The sequence below is a fragment of the Erigeron canadensis genome, chromosome 7 (assembly GCF_010389155.1).
Source record: "Erigeron canadensis isolate Cc75 chromosome 7, C_canadensis_v1, whole genome shotgun sequence".
In the NCBI taxonomy this organism is placed as follows: domain Eukaryota; kingdom Viridiplantae; phylum Streptophyta; class Magnoliopsida; order Asterales; family Asteraceae; genus Erigeron; species Erigeron canadensis.
In genome coordinates, this window is record NC_057767.1 from 30,940,787 (window position 1) to 30,958,572 (window position 17,786).

Genomic DNA, 17,786 nt, shown 5'->3' on the forward strand with positions numbered 1-17,786 from the left:
TTTTTTGATTAGATTACTTTTTAACATAACTTTCTTTCGAATTTATAACTAGCTTTTTAACATTCTAATGTATAAACATTTTCATTTTGACAGTTTGATAAAGTGGTTGTTGTTGCAACAATCGGTTTTATTCCAACCGACCAGTTATGGTATTCAATGGAATGTGTGAACTGTTCTCAAGAAGTTAAGTTGACCAATCTCTACATGGATGCAGTCGACATTATTGATGTTTTAAGGGACAACAAAATGTGGATTTGTTGTTCACGTAACAAGGAAGGAGTTCTCATCAATCCTAGGTATATATTTATATTTTATATTAAAACTCTATAATCATTAAGTTGTGTGGTAAAATTGTATCTCTGTTTTTTTTTTGTTTTGGGTAGATTTAATGTGCAAGTTAGGATTGTAGATGCCACTGGTGCTATTGGAGTTAAAATGAATGATCAACAAATTTCAAATCTTATACAAAGAACAACCTATCAAATTTGTGATGAAAATTATGAGGTATATTTGTTTTTTTTAGTGCTAAATAAGACTTTTCTATGCATTTTAAGTCATTAATTTTTTTTAAAATGGTCATTAGTTGTAATAGGAGTACATTTACTTCGCTACATGCATGCTTGAACTGGTATTAAAGAAATTATTTAAGATTATAGCGCATCCACGTGGGTCTATATATCAAAGTGGGGGAAAATTCATAATACCTATCACATCTAGGTAACCAACATAATCCTTCTTATATGCGCCTACTATGGGCAATCCATTTTATAATTTCTCTCCTGCGTGCAATGTACGCGTTTTAAGCCCTCGTGTATCATTAATAAATCCCAAGGTATATCTAGCATTCTTTTTTTTTAAATTAATCCACTCATAAGAATATTTTTATTATGTATAACTCAGTTATATTTATTTATTGATACAATCTTAAAATAAAATTAGCACTGGTCTAACCACTAGTTTTTTTTACAAAAACCCTGCCTACACCCCCACTCACCCCCCAACATTTCATTTCCATCTCCGCCCTTTTCCCCCTTTTATCTCTTTCTCTATCTTCCCTATCCACATTTCCACTTCTCAAAACTCGCCGGACCTCCATCGCCGGCGTAAAAACTCACAATCTCACCGTCATGAATCCGTCACTCCTTTCAACACAACAACAACAACCACCTTCTATCCTATTCACTCCATTTCTAAACCCCACACCTCTCAAATTCACTACTAATTCACTCACTTTCACTCGCCGGCGCCACCGTTATGCTTACCGGAATCCTTCCGTCAGGTGCTCCGCTTCATCTCCCGACCAGCCTTCCAGTGCCGCTCCCGTCACCGATGTTTTCGGAGGTACTGTTTTCATTAAATTTAAATTAATTAAAGTAAATTTAAAAATTCTACTTAGAAGTTGTTATAAGTTTGTTACAATGAATAACTAACTATATGTATAATATCGTAAGATAGCATTATACTTTTCCGAAATGTGTATTTAGGTAATTTAAAAAAAAAGTGGTCATATTTGAATAAAATTTAACTTTTCAAAAAAGAGAAAAAAGGTAATTAAAATACTTTTATGTTCATTCAGGTAATTGTAACTATATTTGACCTGGCTAAAGCTTGTTTTTATACTATCTAAATGTATATATGTATTTTAAAACAGGAAAGAAGGAGTTAACGGCATTTCAATCGATAATCGATTCCATGACGCCAACAGTTAGGTTGGCTAGCTCAGTTGTTGTAGTTGCGGCTGCGGTTGCGGCTGGATATGGATTAGGGTTGCGTATCGGTGGGAATAAGAATGTTGGTTTGGGTGGAGCTGTTGTTTTGGGTGCTGCTGGTGCTGGTGCTGTTTACGCTATGAATTCTTCTGTTCCAGAGGTTGCTGCTGTTAGTTTGCATAATTATGTGGCTGGTTCGGATCCTGGGTCGGTTAAGAAAGAAGATATTGAAAGCATTGCCAGCAGGTTTTTGTTTTTTTATTGTCTCAAATAAATAAAATTGCTTGCGGTTTATGCTGTTTTTAGATTGCAGAATGATGATTTTTTGGTTTAAGCAAATGAATATTAGTGCAGTTTTGTGATGAACTGAATGATATATTAAGAGTTGATCTATAGTTTTTAAAAGGAAGGATCAGTTATCATATATGTCTGTGTAAGTTTAATGAAACTGTATGTGACTTTCACATTGGGCAAAAAGGCAATCATATATGAAAAATGACAAATTATGGATTTGTTTTTATGATTATTTGAAAAACGAGTTTTTGCTGTTCTTATGGGCAAACAAAAAGCTTATCTTTGGGTGAATGTTTTGCTGATTTAGTATTGATATACAATACAAGTCAACTGGGAAAATGACTGTATGCAACTGTGTTAAGCATGAATGGTTTTGATTTTCTGGCAAAATTAGATGATAAGCTAGCCGGGGATGAGACTAGCTAAGAATATATCTGGAAAATAGTATATATTAGGCTAGTTGTCTTTCTAATATATGTGTTTGGTAAAATTAGATCAAAGTAGCTGATCTTGTATGCAATGAGGTGCAACGTTTTGTTTATTGTAAGTTAAAGTTTGTTTATTATTTTGTATCAAGGATAAGAAGCTTGGAACATGTATAGATTCTTATCGTTAGTTAGCAAAAGAATTAATGAGGAAAATATTGAGACTTACTTGTAGGAACATAGTGAACGAGTTGCGGTCTTTTGTATACTTGGCAGAAATCCCTGCTAGCTAGTGTCTTGACTGTTGATGTTTATACTTCTGCATTTCAGATATGGTGTTAGCAAACAGGACGAAGCTTTCAATGCAGAGCTTTGTGATATATATTGCCGGTGAGTAACTTTTTTTTTTTTTAGTATGTAGAACTTTTATGTGAGTGACTATGTTCATCTAATTTCTGATGTCCACTGCATGTAGTTTAGTAGAGGCTGCAGTTTGAACCTGTATATGGGCAAATAGTTTTTGGTTTATGATTGTAGTTAACATGTTTAAGGGATCAACCATTTAAAGGAAATTTTTAGTGTAAGTAAGCTCAAATGTCAAATACACCAAATGGTTTTAAAAACAGCCTTAAGCCTACTTAGGTGCTTATTGCTTACATCTTCCAATATTGATTTTTCAAAGAGATTGGAGTCATGATTATTAATACCAGATTTTGTTGTCATAATCTCTTAAAGTTTTATAAAGGTTAAACAAAAAACAGACTAAAAGATTTGGCTGGTAAACTTAATTCGCTTTGACTAGTCCGTTTTGTCATCTATAAGCTTTCTGATTCTTTTATCGACCTATCATAATAAAGTTTATACATCTCTTGACCTATCAAGTCTTTTCACACTTTTATCAGTTTCACACATTCCCCCCTGGTAATGCAAAAGAATTCATGGAAACTTATTACCATTTTATCATTCTATTCATATCTCAGATATGTTACATCCGTGCTTCCTTCTGGAGGTGAAGATTTAAAGGGTGACGAGGCTGATATTATCATTAAATTCAAAAATTCACTGGGAATTGATGACCCTGATGCAGCATCTATGCACATGGAGGTACTGTTTACAATGTTGATTTGTTGATGAATAATTTGGATGAAGGGGGAGAAAAAGAGAAGGGGATGGGGGGGGGGGGGGGTAAGCTGTCTTATTTCAAGATGCACTGATCTTTCTCTTCACCCTTTGTATATGTTCAACAGATTGGTAGGCGTATTTTCAGACAAAGATTGGAAACTGGTGATCGTGAAGCAGATGCAGAACAGCGTCGGGTGAGTTACCTTTCAATTCGCTACTGAATAGGATGGAAGTTCATCAACGTTTATTACTGCATATGACTTGCGTTGGTATACTAAAAAGTTCTAGATAAAACTTTTTAATAATTGTTAAGCATTAAGAGTTCAAATGTTTGTATACAAACTAACAAAAGAACTATAGTTTGACCAAAAAATGTTTGTGGGGCAGCCCAACCCAAATTGACTTGTTACTGCCCCAACCCGTATTGAACCTGTACCCAACCAGCTGATCCTTAGAATTAGTTGGCTAAGTAAAGATACAGAGCTTTATCATTGTTGGGGGTCTCCAGTGCAGGCATTTCAGAAGCTGATTTATGTTTCAACACTCGTGTTTGGAGAGGCTTCAGGTTTTCTTTTACCCTGGAAGCGTGTGTTCAAGGTTACCGAGTCACAGGTATCATCATTGTCATTGTTAATTCAAACATATAACAGTGTGGCTTCATAAATTTACAAACTTATTAAGTAATTATGTCTATGTTCGAAAGCAGCTCATAGATTTTTGGCTGTTGGTAATTTTCTGTCCATCAGGTTGAGGTTGCTATACGTGACAATGCCCAACGGTTGTATGCTTCCAAGCTAAAATTAGTTACTCAAGGTAAGGCTGTTTCGTTGATTATATTGAACTTTCATGTCAACTATATAATCATGAACTAGTAACATGTTTAGATGTGGACTTCGGAAGTGATTATAAGTTATTCAATAGTTTAATTTAGATACTCAGCTGTATAACATACAGATGAATATCCTGTTTACAGTTAGTCACATGCTGAGTGTGTGGCTTGAAAATTCATGGCATAGAGAATTATGAAGATAGGTGTTTATAAAATGAGTCATGAGAGTAAAAGCCTCTAAAATTTGATTAGGTAATTTTGTTATATTTTTAGTTCCACCTGGTCTTTAACTGATCATTCTAAACTCTAGTTATATGACTCCGACATGAATAGATTATAAGAAGCAACTCCATCCATCCAAGCATCAAGAATTGATTAGCTGCTTCATATATTGTTTATTAAATAATCAGTTCTGAAATGCAAATCCATATACCTCAATGGTATATAAGTTATGTCTTCTATTTTACTTGACAATCTACTTTAAGCAACAATAGTTTGTGTTCTAAAATATTACATGTACTCTGTTAAAATATAATTTCCCATACATATTTACCTATGTTTCTGTTGCATCTCTTAGATGTTCAGCCTGAATATCTTATTAGCCTGAGAGATGCACAACTGCAGTGTCGGCTTTCCGATGAGGTAAGCATTTTAAAGGTCATTAATGAATACATTTGATGACCAGTTGTAGTGTTCTAATGATTGAATTGGATTTCTTTCAGCTAGCTGAGGACATGTTCAGGGAGCATAGTAGAAAGCTTGTTGAAGCAAATATATCTACAAGTATGGATGTACTCAAGTCCAGGACAAGAACTGCGTAAGTTATATTGGTGCCTTATCAGATAATATTTGATATAGATGTGACATTCTTGACTTGTGAATTATTCGGTTCTGTTATGGTTTGCCTCTAATGGCTCAAATGGGTAAAATAATACAAATTGGTTTAGAGGAAACAAGTTGAATTTCATATGAAGTGAAATTTATATGAAAGATTAGATTATTATTGAAGTCATAGTATTTTTTGTAATTATATTGGACACACTAATTAGATATAGAAGTTCTAATGTTTCTGGACTAGAGGTCTTACTGACTTAAGTCCAGGACAAGAACCGTGTAAGTGATATTGGTGCCTTATCAGATAATATTTGAAATAGATGTGACATTCTTGACTTGTTTGCTTGTGAATTAGTAAGTTCTGGTTTTGGTTTATGGCTCAAATGGGTAAAATAATACAAGTTGGTTTAGGAAAACAAGTTGAATTTCATACGAAGTGAAGTTTATATGAAAGAAGATTATTATTGAAGTCATAGTATTTTTGTAATTACATTGGACACACTACTTAGATATAGAAGTTCTAATGTTTTTTGGACTAGAGTCATAGTATTTTTTGTAGTTATATTGGACACACTACTTAGATATAGAAGTTCTAATGTTTTTGGACTAGAGGTCTGACTGACTCAACTACCGACAAAAATGAACTTTCTTGACCCGCTGCCCAATCCGTTCTTTTGCCACCTCATTAATGACCAAGTTACTTATCTTACATAAAATGGGTTTTGTTATATACTTTTTCCCTAACATCAAATTGATCTCACGCAAAAGATTCTTTTGGGAATGCATTACATCAAGATTGCAACGTTGCTGTTTTTTTCATTATAAAGTATCAACATCAAATTTGGCCCAACAAATTTATTGTGCTATTCTCAAGGAGTATCTTAGATATCTGATATTGTTATGCATTTAAGTTGAACCACTTGTCCCTTAAATGCAACATTTTTTCTACATGATGAATTTGTATGCTCTACTTATTCTATGGTATCTTTTTCGAAATGTCAACATGTATGTACCATTTCTCTTTTTGGCAGTTTCTCATTTCAAAGATTGCGACTTTATAAAGTATGAATATCTTGGATAGTTGACTAATAGTAAAAGCACCTAAATCTAATGCTAGAATGAAGTTTGTAATACTTCTAGAAAGTGTTATTTAGTTTTGTGTGGCATTTGTAATGCTAGAATGATTTTGTTTTTTCAGCAAGGACGCCAGACTTATTGTAGAAGAACTTGATAAGATATTAGCATTCAATAATGCACTTGTCTCACTCAAAAGCCATCCTGATGCGAGTCGCTTTGCTCGTGGGCTTGGTCCCATTTCTTTAATAGGTACCCTGATGCTCTATCCAGAGCAATTTTCGTTCCTTCAAAACATAGAGGTGGCAACATGGCAGGTCGGGCAGGTTGGGTAACATGTGAAAACGGGAATGGTTCAAAGTGTCACTGATGGCTGGGATGACCCAAAAAGTATATTTGCCTACAAATTTTGATTTTTGATTTAATATAAATATATGATTACCAGCATTATGCTTTCTCAATTAAATTTAGTATTTTAAGTAAAATGACCTAGAAGGTTGTACGCATTACAGATAACTCCGGCTGAGCTTTAACCATTTGACTCATTTTCTTTACATACCTTTTTAGTTGAACTTTGACCAGCTAGAGATAAACATAACTTAATTGACCCACTTACAAGTAAATGGGTTTAAAAATGCCGCCTCTAGTAAAATATCGTATTTCTTGTTTATTCATTGGTAACCTATATCACTTATGGGGGTAGGTGGCGAGTATGATGGTGATAGAAAGATGGACGACCTTAAGCTCCTGTACAGAGCATACATTGCTGATTCTCTATCAGGTGGCCGTATGGAGAAAGACAAGGTACCAATTACCAAATAAACTTTCCTGTTTGGGTCCTATTGTACATGTGATTGAACTTGTGAAGTTTGCTTAAATGTTTATGGCTCGACATTTTGGTCTGTCAAAACATTTCTGTATTGTCCTCTCATTCATGTGAAGGGAATTAATGAAACGGTCGAGTCCGATAGAAATGTGACCCATATATACTGGTGGATATAAACTGGGCTATATATTTATTCTACTTTTACATAATGTTTTTTTGTTTCTTGTGCTCCATAGCTTGCTACATTGAGCCAGTTGAGGAATATCTTTGGTTTGGGTAAAAGGGAAGCAGAATCAATTGCAATAGACGTCACCTCAAAAGTATACCGTAAACTCCTTGCCGAGTCTGTAACTGGGGGTGCTTTAGAAGCTGCAGATAGCAAAGCAGCTTTTCTTCAAAATCTTTGTGAGCAGTTGCACTTTGACACTGAGAAAGCCATTGAGATTCATGAAGGTAGTGTGTGCTGGGAAACTTTCTTTTTTATCTATGCCATCTCTTTGATAATTAGAATTGTAAAGAACTAGTAGGTTGAGTAACGGGTTAAAATGAGTTGTCTCTTGTTACGGTTGAAAAGGGTCAGGTTGAGTTGATACATGAATACTCTTTAGCCCGATTCCTATTAATAGTCGAGTTGTTGGATATGATCACAAATATTAATGTTTCACTATAGTAACGTCTTTTAAATAGAACCATTTAGGATGTCACAAGCCTTTAATATGCGTTTCAGGAGACTGTTAACCCCTTCGACCCGTTTCTTCTTCAGCTGCCTTCTGTTTGACCTGTAATCGACTCTTTATCAGTAAATGAGTCGAACTTGCCAAATCTACTGAGAATCAAGGAAAAGTCTGTATGCATAATTGTTGTGTTGTTCTTTTACATCTTGGTCGTGAAACTGTTGTTTAGGTTGACTTGTTAATGGCTGGAAGCTTTCGTATTACAAAATATTGGTGTAGTTCTTGCAATATCCTTATGCGTTAATTTGTAACAGAGATATACCGTCAAAACCTTCAACAATATGTGAAAGATGGAGAGCTTAGTGATGATGAGGTTAAGTCCCTGGAGAGGTTGCAAGTTATGCTTTGCATCCCTAAACAAATTGTTGAAAAGATTCATGAGGAGATCTGTGGCACTTTATTTGAAAAGGTAATTACTTTACTGAATCTTTTTATATATATGACCAATGTCGTTGAACCGATCAAAAATAAAATTAAATACCATTAATTAGCTAGGGCAAGTAGAGTATCGTATCTACAGGGAATCAAGGGAAAATGTTGAAGAATTTTACAAAATTAATTAAACTAGACATGAAACTTAAAACCGATTGATTGATTGATTTGATTAAAAACTAAATTTGATCATAAACTTAACAATTACTTCAATTAAATAAAAGGGATCATTCTCATACTTCAAATTATGTTTTCAAAAGTATAACCTAACTTATGTTCATTGGAAATCACATAGACATGATTCGTTATAAGTTTGGATTGAATAAATGCTAAGAACTAATCAATTAGGTTGTGATGATTCACGATAATGAAAACCGGGGAATTGACACAACTAAATTATCTATTCATTAACAAGATTACAAGTTCACAAGAGATTTTTCCAATAATAATTGATTAACAAGAAATTGAAATCAAAAGATAGATGGAATTCATTCAAGGTTATAAACTAGTAATCATTCAAACAATCCAAACAACATTAGATGTTAAAAGACTAATGGGAAATTAAACATCTAATCCAACATGAACATAAGAAAAGTTGAATACAATTGTCTTACATAATTGTTCACATGAGAATGATCAAAAGAGAATTAGCCTAAAATCTTCATCATTGATTTCATCATTGATTCTTCAATTAGGGCTTGAATCTCCATGGAAATATGAGTTGATGAAATTGGGGTGTTGTGTGTGTTAGGAAACTGCCCAGGGATGAGAAAATATGTAGTGTAACCTCCCAAAGTCGTGTATGAAGGTGTTATAAACTGAAAAGTAATTAAATCCCTAATTTTCGGATTTTTAGTGCAGCTCTGGCCGTCCCAGACTGCCTCCTGGCCGTCCCAGACTGCCCTCCAGAAATGGCAGTTTTCCAGATTTTTGCCTTGACACTTCTTGAGTTGATTCTTGACTTTGCTTGACTTGTTTATGATCCATTTAACTTCAATTTGTCACCAAAGACCTGAAACACTTAAACAAACATAAACACGCCCTAATCGTCTATTAACATTCACAAAACATGTTCGTTTTCATACTTTAAGATTAGACGACTTAGGCGTTTATCAATATACCTTGAGTTTCCATGTGCATTTGTTTTTTATGGGAGGCTAATGAACACAGATATAGCTTCTCCGTTAAACATTTAATGTTTGGATTGATTTGTGGTTTCAACTTTAGAGTGATATGTTAATTGTTTATCAAGTACTTCGTATCTAAATTACCCTTCAATAAAGGAGAACAAAAGGAATATTACAGGCCCAAATCATAATAGGCAAGTGGGTGATTTACCAATTACTATAGAATCTTACCTAGAAATTAACTATTGGAGTTTTCAATGGATAGGTTGATGCCAATTTGGAGTCGGTGGTTTTTTGTGGTTCTTTTTTAATTATCATTTTCGAGTGAGTATTATTAATAAAAAAAGGATTTCAGGTTGTTAAGGAGGCTATAGCTGCAGGAGTTGATGGGTATGATGCTGATGTCCAACAAGCTGTAAGAAAGGCTGCATATGGTTTACGGTTAACAAGGCAGGTGGCCATGTCTATTGCTGGCAAGGCGGTAAGTCCTTCATGGCAGTTGTATTATTAGAGGTTGTAGCTTGAGTGGGTTGGTGGTCAGAATAATGAGTAAAATTAATGCAGATTAGGCCTGGAACATATTTTTCCAAATATTTCAAATTCCATTACAGAGATTTAATGTGCAGTTTTTGTTGTTATGTAAAACAGTAAAAGACAATCCGTTTATTCAATACAATGATTTAGAGGAGATTTCATGCAAAAGTTAAACGTCCTTACATTTGACCCATTTGATGTGCTTTCTTTTAACTAGTTATTTTATTATAGATAAAACGTAGCACCAATTGACCTATCCATTACCCAGTGAATCAAAGTCATCACCTTTTATTTTCTGTAGCTGTGTACAGTTCATATTCAAGTTTTGTGACTTTGTCACATTATGACATTCTTTTGTGCAGGTACGGAAAATTTTTATAAGTTACATACAAAGATCACGGGCGTCAGGTAGCCGCACAGAGGCAGCAAGAGAGCTCAAGAAGATGATAGCATTCAACAACTTAGTTGTAACTGAACTCGTGTCAGACATCAAAGGCGAATCATCCGAGACGACCTCAGAAGACGAGATTATTGATGTGGAAGCAAAACCCGTCGAAGAAGTAGAGGATGAAGATCAAGAATGGGAGTCATTACAGACCCTTCGTAAAATCAGACCGACACAAATGACCCAGGGGAAGAAGGGTCAAACAGATATAACTCTCAAAGATGACCTTCCTGATAGGGACAGAGCCGACCTTTACAAAACCTATTTACTCTATTGTTTAACCGGGGAAGTTACAAGAGTCCCGTTTGGGGCTCAAATCACCACAAAAAAGGACGATTCTGAGTATGTCTTTTTAAAGCAATTAGGTGGCATTCTTGGGCTGACTGATAAAGAGATTGTGGATGTGCATAGAAGCTTAGCCGAGCAAGCTTTCAGGCAGCAAGCTGAGGTAATATTAGCAGATGGGCAGCTCACAAAAGCCCGTGTTTCACAGCTAAATGAGCTGCAGAGACAAGTCGGATTGCCATCTGAGTATGCCCAAAAGATAATAAAGAACATAACGAGCACTAAAATGGCAGCTGCCCTTGAAACTGCTGTGGGCCAGGGGCGTCTCAGTATAAAGGAGATTCGTGAGCTCAAGGGGTCAGGGATTGAGCTAGATGTGATGGTCTCAGAAAGTCTAAGACAGAATCTTTTTAAGAAAACAGTAGATGATATATTTTCTTCAGGGACTGGTGAGTTTGATGAGGTTGAAGTTTATGAAAAGATCCCGGAAGATCTTAGTATCGATGTAGAGAAGGCGAGAGGTGTTGTTCATGAACTTGCACGAACTAGGTTGTCAAATTCTTTGATTCAGGCTGTATCGTTGCTTAGACAGAGGAATGCTAAAGGGGTGGTAAGTGTAAACTAGAGTTTCCTATTTACCTCTTAATCTAACCTAATTTGAGAGACGTTCGCTCCCATTTATCAAAATTTTGATTATCCAATTGTTCCAACTTCAATCAATTGAAACACATAAGTACTATCATCTACCAATTTCAAACAATAATGCCCAATGTGCACAAAAGTTGATGCAGATTCAAAATTTACCAAAAATAAGCTTATGTTTCTAGGCTATCCAAAATAAAAAATTATATATGTTTTGAGAAATCAGAGCCCGTCTGTTTATTTTGTATATTTAGTTTATACAAGAAACTTTTGATTCTCTTATTCGTTTGGTTTTGGACATCTGCTCTTACAACATGGAATAATTGAACCATAATATTCTCTAATTCGGCAATCTTTGAATTGAGTGTGTTGGTTCATTTTGGGCCCCACGTTTTTTTAAATTCTGATGAACGGTGTTCTTATAATTTTTTGCGATTTGGATACAGGTTTCTTCTCTGAACGACTTGTTAGCCTGTGACAAAGCCGTACCAGCATCACCGTTGTCTTGGGAGGTGACTGAAGAGTTGGCAGATCTCTTTCTAATATATCTGAAGAGTGACCCAGCGCCTGAAAAGTTGTCACGTTTAAAATACTTGTTGGACATCAATGATGCAACAGCAGAAGCACTACAAGGGATGAAAGATCGAGCAATGCCTAGTAGTGGAACTAGTGAAGAGGAGTTTGTTTTTTGAGTTTTTCCTCCAGGTTTTAAGAGCTATAGGCAGACAGGCAGGTGTTGTAGGTAAGGGGATGAGTCTTCCCTGCAGAGTATTCGATTGTTCGAATACGTATTTGTTTAAAGATTGTATTGTTCACCATAGGTACCGTAAGATGTTTGATAGTATGTACATTATGAAACTGGTTTTTGTTGGATTTCCAGAACTCAGTAATTTTTGAATAAACATGAATGCCAGTATTGAGTTGGCTGATACATGTGGATTTAACTACATTCAAGGATTTTGGGTCATGTAAGATTGTTACTAGGGGTTTGTAATACGTGACCCAGGTCCATAAGCCCGAATAGTTGACCTGAAAGTCTGAAACCACCTTCGGTTCAGAACTGAACTGAACTGTATCGTTCCAATTTTATCGGATGTCCCCCATGGGACGAACTGAACTGTTATCTATTTATCGTCTATGTGTGAAACAGGCTGTCTGTTAGTTCCGTACTCGTAATCTCTTACGTTCAATATAAAACCAAGTATGTGTTTCATTAATTGTTAGGTGTGGCTAGTCTGATTCTAAACATAAGTTTTGCGACGTCTTTAAACCAAATTAATGTCCATGTAGGTTCTCGGTGCTCTTTTGGAATTTGTGAATTGTGATAGTATTGACAATTGGTGCACCTATATCATATCTATATCTATAATCCATTAATAACCAAATTACCCCACTCCCTTTTAACACATTTACCTTTAAAATGTCTTTTATGGCCTCCTAATTTACATTACCCTATTTTTTCTCCATCACGCTCATTACACAAACATACGTTCATCCGATTTCCGATTTTCTCTCCCTCCCCCCTTCTCTGATTTTCTCCCCCCATAAACACCATCCACCACCGCCCCAAATACCACCATCCACCGCCGCAATCCACCTTCTATGTACGCTATCCCCATAAACACAATCCACCACCGCCCCAAAAATCACCATCAAACCACCATCCACTGCCGCCGGTTTATTTTTTTTTCTTTTTCATCGCCGCCGCCCCACAGACCACCATCAAACCACCCGCGTTTTTTTCTTATTCCCCGCTGCATCGCGCGGGTACAACGCTAGTATTGAAATGGATATTTGTCCCATAATTCATTGGTTTTGTAGTTTCGAGTTCAAGCCTCGTCTTTTATTTATCAAAACTTAACTGAATCAAACATAACTATCGACTATTCAATTGTAGCCCACGCTTTATTCAATTTATTCATATCATTCTTTTATATATCGACTTCTCTTTATGTCAACATATACGCCAACAAATAAACATTTTTTCTTACAACAGTGAGTTTGTATCTAGCACTTTAGCAAGCATTTAAAAGACAATTTACTTGGTAAACAAGGAAATGAGATTTGGGATACCAAGTCATTCATGATCCAAATCTAGTCTTACTTGTTTTATTTTGATATTTGTTTTATATACTTTGTAGTAACCTACCCCTTATTACTTATTTAAAATTTGTGCATAACTAAGCGAGAATATGTTTAATCTTACACTTTAATCTAGCTTTCATGTAAGATTTTTGATCATTTGTCAACAGAGATAAATTTTCTTTTTTTAAATTGTAAACTCTTCACATATAATCTTACATGACATGTACAAATTTAAATTAATAATTAATTTACATATAATTATATAAAAAAGGAGTTTTTGTTTAAGTGTTCTTCTAGTAACATAGTTATGAAGTTAAAATAACTTATCATTGTTGGTACGAGTATTATTATGTGAATGTCGTGTAAAATTCAACAACACAAACGAATTGAAGGCTCATACTCCGTTAATACATTCTTAACACAATAACATAAATAAAAAAAGTTGTATAAAAATTACATCTCCAAAATATATAAAGAGGCTTCCATGTGTCTTTATTTTTATACATTCTATGAAATATATCACCGTTTCTTAATTTTATTTTATTAATTATATTTATTATCTTTTGAAAATGAGATTTATAGAATTCTAAAAAACATTTAAAAAAATACAATAAATTTGAATGCAGTCTTGTTGTTGTATGAAAGTATTAAAAAAAGTTAAAAATGAAAAATATACATTTAGTAGACTTTTATGCAACATGTAAAATTAAGATAATGTAGATATGCTAATTAGTTTTTCTTAATTAATTAAAAAGAAGGGTGTTGAACTGGACCATCAAAATCTTTGAAAATGGTAATTTTTTTTAAAGGTGTGGATCATTTGCTCGCAACAGGAGATCTAATTTATGTTATCTTAACCGGGTCTGTGCTAGAGAGCCACCTAACCTTCAATACCTAGTAGGAGGAGAAACTCTCAACTAAACTGCTCGAAAGCACGACATTTAATTGGGATAATACCCTGACTCCTCTGCAGGACTCAAACTTGCTTCAATTGATGACTTTATTGTGAAATTCCTTCAAATGTCTTTCCCATGTCTCGAACTCAAGACTTCCAATATGTAAAGTTGGTACTCAACCATTGATCTATAAGAGGAAGTACTGAAAATGGTAAATGCTAATTTGGTTTTTATTAGGGTATTGTTAACTTACATAAATTTATTTGTTTTATATTTTTTGATATGAAAAAATATATATTTATATACACCTTTGATTCCAACTATTAGTGTTGCATTTATTTTATTGTTATTATAGCAAATTTACTTATCCATTCTTATCTATGATCTATATCTATAACTACTTATAAGCAAATTAGGTATTCTATTTTTGTAATCTCTTAATCTCTTAAAACATTTATAACATACAATTTTTATTTATTATATTAGCATCATCAACTCCTTAAATCACATAAATTATTTTACATCATCTATCTATCTTAACCGCCGCCGTTGCCACTACAAGTTGCCACTGCCACCACCGACATGCCGCCGCATACACCACCGCATTGCATGGGTATTCGTCTAATACTAAATAAGCAATATTGTTTCACTTAAAACAAAGTCAATATTGTTTCAGGGAAGTTCGAACCTCTATCTACTCCAAAAGCCGATAAACCCAAACCGTTTAAGCTAATGCCCCAAAAGCAGAATTAGATTTGGTTTGATTTTAGATTGTTTTAAATAATTTTTAGAGTAAATTATAATATGGTCCGTATCGTGGGTCAAAAGTTATTATTTTAATCCTTAGGTTTCATAAATGATCGTTTAAGTCCAAATAAATTTGCTTCGTCAATTGTTTTGATCCAAATCAATAACAAAACATTAAACGTGAGGTCATGTAATCTGCATATAATGGGTAATCTAGTCATTTCACTAACACAAGAACCAAAAGAGTAATTAATTTTGTTTCATTTTTTCCCCCTTTAAATCCGCTTGAAGGTTATTTAGAAATAAAACAATAATATTGTTCAAAGTGTAATTCGGTAACGTGGGATAGGTGGAAATCTTTTAATCTTGATTGTATAGAGTAGTTGATTAGTATATAATGTTTTGTTGGTGTGTTCCAAATGGTGTAATTTATACCAGTATCGATTGTGAAATAGAAGAGTTTGTTTAACCGTTAAATAATAAAAAAAATAAAAATAAAACAATAATAGATATATCTTTTTATCCATTATCATCATCATCTCCATCTCAATCTACATCGATACCTATATATCTATAGTCATTGTTTTTCGAATCCAGATCCATATTCCCATAGCACATAAAGGCCATCAACAAAACTATCAAAAACATCTACCAAAAACGCATATGAATTTGTAATCTTTCACTTCTATCTCGTAATGGTCGCCACCATACCCAATTCCAGCCCCTCCTACTTTTTACGCTTACTAATAAAACAATTAGGATTACTCTCGAGTGCAAATAGCCTTGGATACGTGGTTGCCAGTGATGAATTTCCAAACCAATTATCATTCCAAAAATGTGTGCTAGAACCGTTACCAAATAATATGACGCGACGCGAGATTACAGAAGTTGGAATCTCACTAGATTGATGAGAACGATAACAAACGAGAAACAAATTAATATTATGCAATACAAAAGTAATGACGGCGCAGCTTGTTACCCGTTTGTTTTTTATTTCTATGTAAATTATATATTTATCAATGAAATTCATTTTCATTATATATATAAAAAAACATCTTCATCCAGGTCCCTCACGTGGTAATATCGTCAAATTTCCAATTTTTACGTCGACATTCAAACAATACATAGAAAGTATGAGTTTCTAAATAAAGAATATGCAAGAAGTCATAAACCTTCTGAAGGTAAGCCATTCACAACACGAATGTCTTGTAAGTACGGAAATTAAGCTAAAAGGACGCCTGAAATTCTATATCATAGGCTTACATCGGACGAAATTCTAGGCCACATATGACAAGGCCGGACATAGTTCCTTCATAAGTGTCAAGCTTCAAATTGATAGAAATACAATCATTTTGAGGCTCATCTGATGATTTGATCTTCCATACATTAACTTCCAGCCATCCATCTTCCCTCTCTTTTGGATACTGATTAATATCATTAATATTCCGTCGTTGGGGGATCCTAAAATAAAGAATTCGAGTCTTTTTGCTTCTTCCCTGACATGGATCACGTACTACCACTGGACAATGCAACCCACAACACTCCTCTGACAGCTTGAACACAAGGTAACACATAAATTTTTTCTTTGGTGACAATCTTTTACTTTCAATCTTGCACTTGATTCGAAATACTTGTGTCGGCCGAAGCACAATCACCTCTCGAAATCTGGTTGTACATATAACATATCATGTGATTACATTATTCAAAGACTTTCCAAGAATTCAAAGTAATAGTGGTGTAAACAAATCCCACTAGCCCAGGATACAAAAGTTTAAACGAACTATTAATCGGATACTAGTGTTGGTCTAGCTATCCGTAAAAAATCCCAGTTATTTATTAACCAACTAAATTAAACCCGTGTCAAATACACGAGTTTGAGATACTTAAAATAAGATTAAATATATGTAAACCAATAAACTTTATAATTCAGATGTAAAAATTTATGAAAAAATAAACCGATAAATTCAAATATACAGAATGTAAGTAAAATCAAAGTAAAAGAATGTACGTAATACTAGAACATTAGAAACATATATCATATTTCATTTTTTACAATACTTTTTCTTAAATGAAATGTGTTGTAGTATATATTTTAATTGCCATATTTGTCACACATCAACACGAGATTATAAGACATAATTGTCCGTGTCTAAAAACCGGAAGTTGTTGATATGAGCAAGAAGTGGCTAAAAATTGCCCTTAAATTGTCATTGCGGAATAAATGACAAATAAAAATTGTCTTATACAAAATTTGAATGGTCTATGTTGAGAGAGAACCTAACCTGAAGAGTCATTGGTTTTCCAAGTTGGAAAATGAAGTAAACAACTCAGGTGGACAAGAGGCGAACCACTCAGCTGATGAGTCATATAACATTATAAAAAGTAATATCACTTTTATGAATTTTATATGGATGCTGAGATAAGTCCTATTACATGTTATATGATTACATGTTATAGTATTATAGGATGGCAAAAATTGTTATATCATGTTGGGACAAGGATTCGCTGATGATCGAAGACTTGGTCACTGCAGATGTCAATTATCAGCGAACTATCAGGGGAGTCTGAACACTTGGCCAACCATTCATTCTCATCCATATGTGGGTTGGATGGAACCTTGGGTTAGGAGTATGCTTTAATGGAAAATGAATAGATAGAAGATTCATGTTTAATATGAGTTAGTGCATTCTATTGAAGTTGATCAAAAAGCAAACCTGGACTCAGTGGAAGGTTTCAAATCATATAG

At 34.2% G+C, this 17,786-nt stretch overlaps 1 protein-coding gene across 1 annotated transcript; it reads left to right on the top strand.

Moving 5' to 3' along the window:
• The first annotated feature begins 999 nt into the window (after window positions 1-999).
• LOC122606708 (protein TIC110, chloroplastic) lies at window positions 1,000-12,259 on the top strand. The gene is made up of 16 exons (XM_043779559.1): window positions 1,000-1,341; window positions 1,652-1,955; window positions 2,759-2,818; window positions 3,409-3,532; window positions 3,676-3,744; window positions 4,064-4,162; window positions 4,297-4,363; window positions 4,957-5,021; window positions 5,102-5,196; window positions 6,412-6,539; window positions 6,991-7,091; window positions 7,350-7,566; window positions 8,102-8,256; window positions 9,762-9,887; window positions 10,303-11,280; window positions 11,759-12,259. Exons 1-16 carry the CDS (start codon window positions 1,128-1,130, stop codon window positions 12,002-12,004), a joined length of 3,048 nt encoding a protein of 1,015 aa, XP_043635494.1. The 5' UTR covers window positions 1,000-1,127; the 3' UTR covers window positions 12,005-12,259.
• The last annotated feature ends 5,527 nt before the right edge of the window (window positions 12,260-17,786 follow it).